The following is a 13,338-nucleotide window of genomic DNA, read 5'->3' as shown; positions in this document are numbered from 1 at the left end:
TGTGGGAGGAAAAAATAAACATTTTCCTTTTTTTCAAAAATTTCCTATAGACCTAATTTGTTTTACTTTCACAAGAACAACAGGGGAAAATGGACCAAACGTTTTGTTGTGCGATTTCTCCTGAATACACCGGTACCCCATATGAGGGAGGAAAACCACTGTTTGGGCGTACAGCAGGGCTCGGAAGGGAAGGAGCGCCATTTGATTTTTTTTAATGAAAAATTTGCTGGAATTAGCAGATGCCATGTCGTGTCTGGAGATCCCCTGAAGTGCCTAAACAGTAGAAATCCCCCACAAGTGACACCATTTTGGAAACTTGATCCCTCAGAGAACTTATCAAGATGTGTGGTGAGCAACTTGAACCTCCAGGTGCTTCACAGAGGTTTAGAACGTTAAGCCATAACAAACAAAAACAAAATCAAATTTTTCCTACAAAAATTATTTTTGGCATCAAGTTTTGCATTTTCATGAGGGCAACAGGATAAAGTGCACTATACAATTTGTTGTGCAATCTTTCCAGTGTACACGGATACCCCAAATGTGGTCGAAAACTGCTTTTGAGGCACGGCTCAGAAGGAAAGGGCACCATATTACAGTTGAAACAGAAATAAGCCCAGACAGTAATAGACATCCTTAGGTGTTCGGAGCACAGGAAACGTGTCAAGGCGTACAGCAATCACAAAACAGGTGAACAAACTTCTTTTTTTATTCACCAAAAGTGCTCAGAAGAGGATAAAACAGCATCAGCGTTGTAAGTTACATATGCGACATCAATGTGAATAAAGAAAGAAGTTTGTTCACAAGTTCGTTGAGCAGGATTTTCTTCTGTTTTACCACATTACAGTGTAGATTTTGCTGCACTGGTTTGAGGGTGCAATGTCTCATTGGCAGAACCTTCCCCCCCCCCCATAAGTGACCTCATTTTACAAACTCCACCTCTCAATGAGTTAATCTAGGGGTGCAGTGATCATATTGACACCACAGGTGTGACACAGACTTTGATACCACTGGGCAGTGAAGAAAATATAATTTACTTTTTTACCAAGTTTATCAAGTTTGTGTTAGCCCCAAATTTGACATTTTCATACAAAAGAAATAGGTAAAATGGCATCAAAATTTGTCCCACAATTTCTACTGAATGTAGAAGCACCCCATATGTGGCTGTACAGTACTGTTTAGCCATATGGCGATACTTAGGAGGGAGGTAGCGCTATTTGGCTCCTGGAGAGATTTTCCTAGAATACTTTGTGGACACCAAAGTGCTAGAAAAGCAGAATCCACCTCAAGTTACCCTATTTTGAAAATTATACCCCTTTGAGAATTTATCTACAGGTGTAGTGACGATTTTGACTCCATGGGTGTTTTCCAGAAACAGGCAGCAGCGGATGTTGCAGAGTGAAAATTGAAAACTGCCGTTGTAGTGACCAGTACATTATGACCAACTCATGTTTCTGGAGACACGCACCTGTAAATTAGGAGGGCTCTCATCATTACAGAAATGCCAAACATGTGGGCGTTAAATGTGGATTAGGCACACTGGGGCTCAGAAGGAAGGTGGCATTTGCTGAATTTCTTTGAGGGTGAGGAGCCATTTCGCTATTCCAGAGCCTTTGTGCTACCAGTAACATGGAAGCCCCTATGCCTCCATTGACAGATGACGGACCTGAATGGGGACTTGCTTTTGTTGTGTGGATTGAGTTGAAGCTTTTATTGATTGGGAACATCTTACATAACATTTATGATCACATTTATCCGGCACTCTACACCGAGCACTTAACTGAGGTTTCCATCAAAATCTCAGAGTGACATGACAGATGAAACCCCCGAGTGATCCATTCACTATATTCAGGCAGCAGATTTACTCTGGACTACGTCCGTTCAGTGGTGTCCTTTTTAGAAGTGCACAAAACTGTGGTCAACCGGGCTTTTATGCAATCATAAAAAGATGGACACCGCCTGATCATAGGTCGGATGGCATCCACAGTTCTTCCATCTGCCTCATTATAGGGAATCTTCCGCCAGAGGTTTCGTCTGAATCACATATTTCAGACATTTACACGAAAACCCCGGTGCAAGCGCTCAATGCAGGATAAATGTGCGCCGAGCCTTAATGCGATCTTTGGGAGGCAGAATTAACAATCAACAGCAGGTGAAGAATCGTTTTTATTTATTTTTACGCCAATCCTTGCCTGGTATAAGTGATTAGGCGACTTTATTCTTCAGGTCGGTGTGAGAACAGCGATACCAGAATTTTGTGTTTGGCTGCTGTCACACACTAAAAGACTTTTTATTGCAAAAACTAATTTTTGCATCGCCATAATTAGACAGCTATAATTTTTCCATATTTTGGCTGACAGTGTCATGTAAGAACTTGTTTTTTAAGGGGAAAGTTGTTGTTTTTATTGGCATCATTTTCGGGCACACAACATTTTTTGATCACTTTCTATTCCGATTTTTGGGAGGTAGAATAAACAAAAACCAGCAATTCAGAAATTGTTTTTTGTTTTTGTATACCGTTCCGCGTATGGTAAAATTGATAAGGCAGTTTTATTCTTCGGGTCAGTACGATTACAGCGATACCTCATTTATATCCTTTTTATGTTTTGGCGCTTTTACACAAAAAATATTTTATAGAAAAAAAATATTTTTGCATCACTTTATTCTAAGAGCTATAACTTTTGTATGTTTCTGCTGATGGAGCTGTATAATGGCTTGTTTTTTTTTGTGGGACAAGATGATGTTTTCAGAGAAACTATTCTCTTTTTGATCGTGTTTTATTGCACTATTTGTTCGGCTGTATGATGGTGAAACAAGTTTTTTGCCTCACTTTTTATTTATTCTTGCCTTTTTTTTTTTTTTTTTACGGTGTTCAATTAAGGGGTTATCTAGTGGGGCAGTTTTATAGGTCGGGTCATTCTGGATGCGGCGATACCAAATATGTGTACTCTTAGGGTATGTGCCCACGTTGCAGATTCTACCGAATCCGCAGGTAAAAACACCCTGCCTTTTACCAGCAGTTTTTGTGCCGATTTCGCCTGCATTTTTACACCTGCGGATTCCTATTATGGAATAGGTGTAAAACAGTGCGGAATCCGCACAAAGAATTGACATGCTGCGGAAAATAAACTGCACCGTTTCTGTGCGGTATTTTCCGCAGCATGTGTACTGCAGATTTGGCTTTCCATAGGTTTATATGGTACTGTACAATGCATGGAAAACTGCTGCGGATTCGCAGCCAAATCCGCAACTTGTGTACAGACCCTTATTGTGTTCTTTTGTTTTACAGAAATAGATGTATTTATTGGATTTTTTTTTGTTCTTTATTTGGGGATTTACATTGTCCCAGGATAGGACAGTGACAGGTCGCTGATCTGATACTCTGCAATGCTTCTGCACTGCAGACCATTAGAGCAGCATCTGACAGGCAGGGAAAGCGGTGTATTAGCTACTGACCTTAGCAGGTGCTCACAAGCCACCTTCCCTGCAGGACCCCGCAGCCATCTTTCGACCGGGGGTCACCATGGAGACCATCAGCATATGTGCTGATGGAAGCGAACAGGGAGCACACTCCATGTGTGATGCTCCTCGATGTTGCCGTCACTATTCACAGTGGCATAAGAGGTTAAATGCCCCTGATCGGTGCTAGCACCAATCATGGGCATTGCTGCAAGATGTCAACTCTCACATAGAGCCGACACCCACATCCGATCATGGTGACGCTTAGCGTGAGCCTGCACGATCGCGAAACTGTACATCTATTGCGCTTTGCAGGAACACAGCTTTATACACGTACGGTGCATGTTGGGAAGGAGTTAAAGGGGTTTTCGCTCAAACTATATTTTAATCAATAGCTCTTGGAATAATAATAATTTCCACAATAGGTTGTGTCTAAATAAATATTCCTGTGCTGAGATACTCTTATAAATGTGCCCCTGCTGTGTACTGTGTAATGGCCGTGTCTGACCGTACAGGGACATGGTCTGATCATAACACAGCTCCTGGGCAGGGGAGGAAGCAAAAGAGAATACAGAAATTACAGCACGGGATCATAGCTGATTCTTTTGTAAAATAAAACATTTCACTGCCTGTTTTTAATCAATATTTTACTTCAAAGAAAGAATCAGCACATGTATAAGATTATCTTGGCACAGGAACATTTTAATTGAATACATCCAATTGTGGAAATTATTATTATTCCAAGATCTATTGATTAAAACGTAGTTTGCCTGTCGGAAATGCCTTTAAATGACTAATGTCTTAAAATTAATAAGCTAAATGTAAAAGTATGTTGCTACTATACGGAGACAGAAAGAAGCTGTGGATGCAAGTCACAGGTGAAATGGTTGTCACCTACACAATACACTGTACGTAGGGACACACATAGTACACACAGCCATGTACTATGTGCCCAATTCTAGAAAATATATTGGGGATTTGGGATGATTTTTTTCAAAATGTTACCAGAAGTGAAACTGTCCGAAATCCCTGACCGTGAAGAAGGGAAAGGGTTTTTTTCACCTTTTCTCTTATCTCACAGAAGGCTTGAGGGGTGTAATAAATTACATAGCACATACTCACCAACCAATCCTCCAGCAGTCTCCTCTTCGGGTGGTCACACCCTGCCTTAACCAGAAGAAGGGCTCATTCAGACGCCCGTGATCATGGCTCCGATAATGGATCACAATGCAGAGTGGCCACGTGTCTTCTGACCCCAAAAGTGACAACTTCATATATTTCTATGAGGCTGTGACACTCGGAATTGAGAGACATGCAGCCAGTCCGTGCATTGTGATCTGAGATCGGAGCCATGACCACAGACAACTGAGAGAGGCCGAAGAGAGGAGGCCCCAGGAAACCCGGTCAGCTTCCCCAAGTATTTATTGACATCGGTACTTACTATTAGGCTCCTTTCAGTGGCTTATTCATTTTTACATATACTTAAACTCAGTTTTATATCTGCGGTAGCAATATGGTAATTAGCGGGTGACTAGTTGCGGGCGGTGTTGTTTTTCCTGGACTAATCCTCCAAGTAATATTATTATCCCTCCCCAGTGGGAATGAGTGCCATGATCTGCATGAGCGGCATTACCTCTGGCTCTCTGCCTCCCTACAATGGGCAGTAAGCCGGGTATATGCACCCTGGCTCCGTCAGCACTGTGCGTCTGCCCAGGGAGGCAGTGGTGACGCTGTTACTGCCGGCTCTGCAAATCTCAGGGCTGGCTGAGTTCTGCGCCACCGCTGCCTTCCTGGCAATGCGCTGATGGAGCCGGGGTGCATATTCCTGGCTTACTCAACATGACCAGGGAAGGAGAAACCTGCAAAGAATTGGTGGTGATGTAACTCCTGCAAAACTTATTACTCAAGCACACAAGGGTGTGAAAACGTGATTAGTGGGATTATTAGTCCAGGGGAAAATACACCCCACAACTAATCACCCACTTAGAAGCCTGTGCCACTGCACTTCTAAACTAATTTTAGGCATATGATGAAATTAATAAGCCAGTAAAAGGGCCTGTTAGGAAGTTAGGAAGTATGTGAAGGGATCAATAAATACATGGTGGTGGGAAACTGACAGGGTCCTTTCATCCTAGAAAACCCCTTTAATGCCAACACAGGTTACCTTCTAGGAGATCCATGTACACAAGAAATGCTGTATAAACTTGGGTACTTTCTGCCCCGTCCATCATCTTCATCTCCTTGAACTGCAAAAAAAAATTCCAATAACATGAATCCTTTATTTTTCTCTGATAATCAAAGAACCAATATGGAGCAGAAGAGGCAGACGACCCCAGGGCTCAATGTCCGTCAGGATGTCCGACGGTCTCTGCCTGCCGCAGCGGCGGGTCTCTACGTGGTCTGCAGTCACGATTCCCCGATGTGACCCCATGTGTAAGACTTCCATACTTGTGGCCACAAGCTGACTTGCTGCGATCTTTGCAAGTGAGTCCAGTCCGCACATGACCACAAGAATGAACATTGTGTAGACGCGACCACTCATGGTGACGGAGAATATAACTTGGCAGCCTGCAGTTGCACAGTCTGGACGACTCCTTTACCTGTAATGAGAGGTCATCAACACCCCTGATGCATTATTAATAGTGGGTCCCAGAGCGTGTGCACCCCTATATAGCGCGCTGCGTCCGGTCCGTGGATCGCAATGCTTGTCGGACCTAGGTCGTAGGGGTTATAAGGCGATGAGCCGGGAGCTGGAGTGGGACACACGGCCCCTTCATGGGATCTGTACGCCGATAGAATGTCTGACCCTTACAGGTCAATCACGACTAGACGACAGGGCTGCCATATGGGGCTGCGTATAGAGCTGTGTACGGGACTGCGTACGGGGCAGCGTACAGGACTGCGTATAGGGCAGCGTACAGGTCAATCACGACTGGACGACAGGGCTGCCATACGGGGCTGCGTACAGGACAGCGTACGGGGCTGCGTACAGGACAGCGTACGGGGCTGCGTACAGGGCTGCGTAAAGAGCTGCGTACAGGACTGCGTATAGGGCAGCGTACAGAACTGCGTATAGGGCAGCGTACAGAACTGCGTATAGGGCAGCGTACAGAACTGCGTATAGGGCAGCGTACAGAACTGCGTATAGAGCAGCGTACAGAACTGCGTATAGAGCAGCGTACAGGACTGCGTATAGAGCAGCGTACAGGGCTGCGTAAAGAGCTGCGTACAGGACTGCGTATAGGGCAGCGTACAGAACTGCGTATAGGGCAGCGTACAGAACTGCGTATAGAGCAGCGTACAGGACTGCGTATAGAGCAGCGTACAGGACTGCGTATAGAGCAGCGTACAGGACTGCGTATAGAGCAGCGTACAGGACTGCGTATAGAGCAGCGTACAGGGCTGCGTAAAGAGCTGCGTATAGAGCAGTGTACAGGACTGCGTACAGAACTGCGTATAGAGCAGCGTACAGGGCTGCGTAAAGAGCTGCGTATAGAGCAGCGTACAGAACTGCGTATAGAGCAGCGTACAGGACTGCGTATAGAGCAGCGTACAGGACTGCGTATAGAGCAGCGTACAGAACTGCGTATAGGGCAGCGTACAGGACTGCGTATAGGGCTGCGTACAGGACTGCGTATAGGGCAGCGTACAGAACTGCGTATAGAGCAGCGTACAGAACTGCGTATAGAGCAGCGTACAGGACTGCGTATAGAGCAGCGTACAGGACTGCGTATAGAGCAGCGTACAGGACTGCGTATAGAGCAGCGTACAGGACTGCGTATAGAGCTGCGTACAGGACTGCGTATAGGGCAGCGTACAGAACTGCGTATAGAGCAGCGTACAGAACTGCGTATAGAGCAGCGTACAGGACTGCGTATAGGGCAGCGTACAGAACTGCGTATAGAGCAGCGTACAGAACTGCGTATAGAGCAGCGTACAGAACTGCGTATAGAGCAGCGTACAGGACTGCGTATAGAGCAGCGTACAGGACTGCGTATAGAGCAGCGTACAGGACTGCGTATAGGGCAGCGTACAGAACTGCGTATAGAGCAGCGTACAGGACTGCGTATAGAGCAGCGTACAGGACTGCGTATAGAGCAGCGTACAGGACTGCGTATAGGGCAGCGTACAGGGCTGCGTATAGAGCAGCGTACAGGACTGCGTATAGAGCAGCGTACAGGACTGCGTATAGGGCAGCGTACAGAACTGCGTATAGGGCAGCGTACAGGGCTGCGTATAGAGCAGCGTACAGGGCAGTGTACAGGACTGCGTATAGGGCAGCGTACAGGACTGCGTACAGAACTGCGTATAGGGCAGCGTACAGAACTGCGTATAGAGCAGCGTACAGAACTGCGTATAGAGCTGCGTACAGGACTGCGTATAGGGCAGCGTACAGAACTGCGTATAGAGCAGCGTACAGAACTGCGTATAGAGCAGCGTACAGGGCTGCGTATAGAGCAGCGTACAGAACTGCGTATAGAGCAGCGTACAGGACTGCGTATAGAGCAGCGTACAGGACTGCGTATAGGGCAGCGTACAGGACTGCGTATAGGGCAGCGTACAGGACTGCGTATAGGGCAGCGTACAGAACTGCGTATAGAGCAGCGTACAGGGCAGTGTACAGGACTGCGTATAGAGCAGCGTACAGGACTGCGTATAGGGCAGCGTACAGGACTGCGTATAGAGCAGCGTACAGGACTGCGTATAGGGCAGCGTACAGGACTGCGTATAGGGCAGCGTACAGGACTGCGTATAGGGCAGCGTACAGGACTGCGTATAGGGCAGCGTACAGGACTGCGTATAGAGCAGCGTACAGGACTGCGTATAGGGCAGTGTACAGGACTGCGTATAGAGCAGCGTACAGGACTGCGTATAGGGCAGCGTACAGGACTGCGTATAGGGCAGCGTACAGGACTGCGTATAGAGCAGTGTACAGAACTGCGTATAGAGCAGCGTACAGAACTGCGTATAGGGCAGCGTACAGGACTGCGTATAGAGCAGCGTACAGGACTGCGTATAGGGCAGCGTACAGGGCTGCGTATAGAGCAGCGTACAGGACTGCGTATAGAGCAGCGTACAGGACTGCGTATAGGGCAGCGTACAGGACTGCGTATAGGGCAGCGTACAGGGCTGCGTATAGAGCAGCGTACAGGACTGCGTATAGAGCAGCGTACAGGGCAGTGTACAGGACTGCGTACAGGACTGCGTATAGGGCAGCGTACAGGACTGCGTACAGAACTGCGTATAGGGCAGCGTACAGAACTGCGTATAGAGCAGCGTACAGAACTGCGTATAGAGCTGCGTACAGGACTGCGTATAGGGCAGCGTACAGAACTGCGTATAGAGCAGCGTACAGAACTGCGTATAGAGCAGCGTACAGAACTGCGTATAGAGCTGCGTACAGGACTGCGTATAGGGCAGCGTACAGGACTGCGTATAGAGCAGCGTACAGGACTGCGTATAGGGCAGCGTACAGAACTGCGTATAGGGCAGCGTACAGGGCTGCGTATAGAGCAGCGTACAGGACTGCGTATAGAGCAGCGTACAGGGCAGTGTACAGGACTGCGTACAGGACTGCGTATAGGGCAGCGTACAGGACTGCGTACAGAACTGCGTATAGGGCAGCGTACAGAACTGCGTATAGAGCAGCGTACAGAACTGCGTATAGAGCTGCGTACAGGACTGCGTATAGGGCAGCGTACAGAACTGCGTATAGGGCAGCGTACAGGACTGCGTATAGAGCAGCGTACAGGACTGCGTATAGAGCAGCGTACAGGACTGCGTATAGAGCAGCGTACAGAACTGCGTATAGGGCAGCGTACAGGACTGCGTATAGAGCAGTGTACAGAACTGCGTATAGAGCAGCGTACAGAACTGCGTATAGGGCAGCGTACAGGACTGCGTATAGAGCAGCGTACAGGGCTGCGTATAGAGCAGCGTACAGGACTGCGTATAGAGCAGCGTACAGGACTGCGTATAGGGCAGCGTACAGGGCTGCGTATAGAGCAGCGTACAGGACTGCGTATAGAGCAGCGTACAGGACTGCGTATAGGGCAGCGTACAGGGCTGCGTATAGAGCAGCGTACAGGACTGCGTATAGAGCAGCGTACAGGACTGCGTATAGGGCAGCGTACAGGACTGCGTATAGGGCAGCGTACAGGGCTGCGTATAGAGCAGCGTACAGGACTGCGTATAGAGCAGCGTACAGGGCAGTGTACAGGACTGCGTACAGGACTGCGTATAGGGCAGCGTACAGGACTGCGTACAGAACTGCGTATAGGGCAGCGTACAGAACTGCGTATAGAGCAGCGTACAGAACTGCGTATAGAGCTGCGTACAGGACTGCGTATAGGGCAGCGTACAGAACTGCGTATAGAGCAGCGTACAGAACTGCGTATAGAGCAGCGTACAGAACTGCGTATAGAGCTGCGTACAGGACTGCGTATAGGGCAGCGTACAGGACTGCGTATAGAGCAGCGTACAGGACTGCGTATAGGGCAGCGTACAGAACTGCGTATAGGGCAGCGTACAGGGCTGCGTATAGAGCAGCGTACAGGACTGCGTATAGAGCAGCGTACAGGGCAGTGTACAGGACTGCGTACAGGACTGCGTATAGGGCAGCGTACAGGACTGCGTACAGAACTGCGTATAGGGCAGCGTACAGAACTGCGTATAGAGCAGCGTACAGAACTGCGTATAGAGCTGCGTACAGGACTGCGTATAGGGCAGCGTACAGAACTGCGTATAGGGCAGCGTACAGAACTGCGTATAGAGCAGCGTACAGGGCTGCGTATAGAGCAGCGTACAGAACTGCGTATAGAGCAGCGTACAGAACTGCGTATAGAGCAGCGTACAGAACTGCGTATAGAGCAGCGTACAGGACTGCGTATAGAGCAGCGTACAGGACTGCGTATAGGGCAGCGTACAGGACTGCGTATAGGGCAGCGTACAGAACTGCGTATAGAGCAGCGTACAGGGCAGTGTACAGGACTGCGTATAGAGCAGCGTACAGGACTGCGTATAGGGCAGCGTACAGGACTGCGTATAGAGCAGCGTACAGGACTGCGTATAGGGCAGCGTACAGGACTGCGTATAGGGCAGCGTACAGGACTGCGTATAGAGCAGCGTACAGGACTGCGTATAGGGCAGCGTACAGGACTGCGTATAGGGCAGCGTACAGAACTGCGTATAGAGCAGCGTACAGGGCAGTGTACAGGACTGCGTATAGAGCAGCGTACAGGACTGCGTATAGGGCAGCGTACAGGACTGCGTATAGAGCAGCGTACAGGACTGCGTATAGGGCAGCGTACAGGACTGCGTATAGGGCAGCGTACAGGACTGCGTATAGAGCAGCGTACAGGACTGCGTATAGGGCAGCGTACAGGACTGCGTATAGGGCAGCGTACAGGACTGCGTATAGAGCAGCGTACAGGACTGCGTATAGGGCAGTGTACAGGACTGCGTATAGGGCAGCGTACAGGACTGCGTATAGGGCAGCGTACAGGACTGCGTATAGGGCAGTGTACAGGACTGCGTATAGGGCAGCGTACAGAACTGCGTATAGGGCAGCGTACAGGACTGCGTATAGGGCAGTGTACAGGACTGCGTATAGGGCAGTGTACAGGACTGCGTATAGAGCAGCGTACAGGACTGCGTATAGGACTGCGTATAGGGCAGCGTACAGAACTGCGTATAGGGCAGCGTACAGGACTGCGTACAGGGCTGTGTATCCTGCTCTCCGGGCTCCCGTAACTCTGCCCCTGACATGGACACGGCAGGAGCCGACTAGTACAGACACAAGGTGAGATCCCCCGGAGCGCGCACACGCCGGTATCCTCGTGCACACAGGAGCCGCACAGCGCATGTGCCGCAGCACGCTGATGGTGAGCAGTGTCACCCCCCGGCACCCGTCTGTCCCACTGGGAAGTTGGAGAATGTGGCGGTCACAGTGCGGGGTCCAGTGACCTCACTGCAGGAGGTGTAGACGGAGCCCTGTATTCTACACACATGGCCGCAGCCACAGAGCGCTGTGCACATTACTCCCCCCCCCCCCCCTCACCTTCGGGTGTTGCTCTATCCATGGCTCCTCCCCTTCCCGGGTACCAGGACTCAGCCGGTCAGGACCGTCCATGAGAATTATCCGGCAGAGACAAGGGCACGGAAAGCGCTAGGACCTGTGATGACGTCACGTGATCACGTGTGTGGGAGGAGTCGGAGTGAGGCAGTCCGGCTCTTTTTGTTAATCCGTCTTCCTCAGTCAGTGATGGTTCCCGGTGTTGCCGCATTATACACCTGGATAAGTAGTGAAGCAGGACAGACTGTGTTCAGCATTGCTGTCTCCTCAGTGTTCGCTCTTGTGTACAGCGCCCTCTGCTACTCGGTGACCAACCTGTCAGTCACTTATCCAAGAGCTGCTTCAAATCGCATGTAAGCATTCTGCAAGCTGAAAACGCTTGTGTTTTGTGGGAAACCGCCTGCACATTCCACATGCATTTTCCCCGCGGCAGGGAGTTGCGGAAATGCTCCACAGCATTTCTGCAACGTGGGCTCATACTATAGCTTAAGGGGGAGACTGGAGAGGGGCCCCTTATACTGCGCTGTATTGTGCCTCACCTCGTCAGCGTATCACAGACTCCGCTTTATGTGCACTCCTGTGATTGGCTGACACTTGATGATGGACAGGTGTCTGCGGCAAATTTTAGGCCACGCCTCTGACCACACCCATTTCACAACTAGTCACGCCCCAACCACACCTATTCAGCGCTGCTGATCACAATGTTTCATAAACAATAAGTATAAACAAAAATAAATATGGCCACACAGTGCTCCATACTGTATAATGGCCACACATGATGCTCCATCTATATATATAATTGCCTAAGGGTTTTTCCGTCTGTCTGTCTGTCTGTCCTGGAAATCCCGGCTCTCTGATTGGTCGAGGCCGCCAGGCCTCGACCAATCAGCAAAGGGCACAGCGACGATGATGTCATAATGGTTGCCATGGCGTCGATGATGTCATAAGGGTTGCCTCGACCAATCAGCGACGGGCACAGTCTGCCGCGAATTCTGGAATCATCATTGTCCATATACTACGGGGACATGCATATTCTAGAATACCCGATGCATTAGAATCGGGCCACAATCTAGTACTGTATAATGGCCACACAGTGCTCCATACTGTATAATGGCCACACATGATGCTCCATACTGTATAATGGCCACACAGTGCTCCATACTGTATAATGGCCACACATGATGCTCCATACTGTATAATGGCCACACATGATGCTCCATACTGTATAATGGCCACACATAATGCTCCATACTGTATAATGACTGCACATGATGCTCCATACTGTATAATGGCCACACATGATGCTGCATACTGTATAATGGCCACACAGTGCCCCATACTGTATAATGGCCCCACATGATGCTCCATACTGTATAATGGCCACACATAATGCTCCATACTGTATAATAACTGCACATGATGCTCCATACTGTATAATGGCCACACATGATGCTGCATACTGTATAATGGCTCCACATGATGCTCCATACTGTATAATGGCTCCACATGATGCTGCATACTGTATAATGGCCCCACATGATGCTCCATACTGTATAATAACTGCACATGATGCTCCATACTGTATAATGGCCCCACATAATGCTCCATACTGTATAATAACTGCACATGATGCTCCATACTGTATAATGCCACACATGATGCTCCATACTGTATAATAGCCCCACATGATGCTCCATACTTTATAATGGCTGCACATGATGCTCCATACTGTATAATGGTCACACATGATGTTCCATACTGTATAATGGCCACACATGATGCTCCATTCTGTATAATGGCCACACATG

The 13,338-nt window shown here is 48.7% G+C and overlaps 2 protein-coding genes across 3 annotated transcripts in view; one reads left to right on the top strand and one right to left on the bottom strand.

The window, feature by feature from the left end:
- Positions 1 to 11,651, bottom strand: part of TSEN15 (tRNA splicing endonuclease subunit 15) — a 61,498-nt gene extending 49,847 nt beyond the window's left edge. The window contains exons 1-2 of the mRNA XM_069737261.1: positions 11,516 to 11,651; positions 5,621 to 5,702 (exon numbers count right to left, since the gene is read on the bottom strand). Coding sequence (XP_069593362.1) covers positions 5,621 to 5,702; positions 11,516 to 11,587 — 154 coding nt within the window. The 5' untranslated portion in view covers positions 11,588 to 11,651. The remainder of the gene's footprint in view (positions 1 to 5,620; positions 5,703 to 11,515) is intronic.
- A 106-nt stretch (positions 11,652 to 11,757) lies between these two features.
- Positions 11,758 to 13,338, top strand: part of LOC138647907 (protein kinase C delta type-like) — a 66,530-nt gene continuing 64,949 nt past the window's right edge. The window contains exon 1 of one of the 2 annotated variants that reach the window (XM_069737259.1): positions 11,758 to 11,883. The gene's annotated coding sequence lies outside the window, so the exon portion shown is untranslated. The remainder of the gene's footprint in view (positions 11,884 to 13,338) is intronic. The other variant, XM_069737260.1, reaches the window with a different exon arrangement.

Source organism: Ranitomeya imitator, chromosome 8, assembly GCF_032444005.1.
Source record: "Ranitomeya imitator isolate aRanImi1 chromosome 8, aRanImi1.pri, whole genome shotgun sequence".
Classification (NCBI taxonomy): domain Eukaryota; kingdom Metazoa; phylum Chordata; class Amphibia; order Anura; family Dendrobatidae; genus Ranitomeya; species Ranitomeya imitator.
This window is presented reverse-complemented; position numbering and strand designations above follow the sequence as displayed.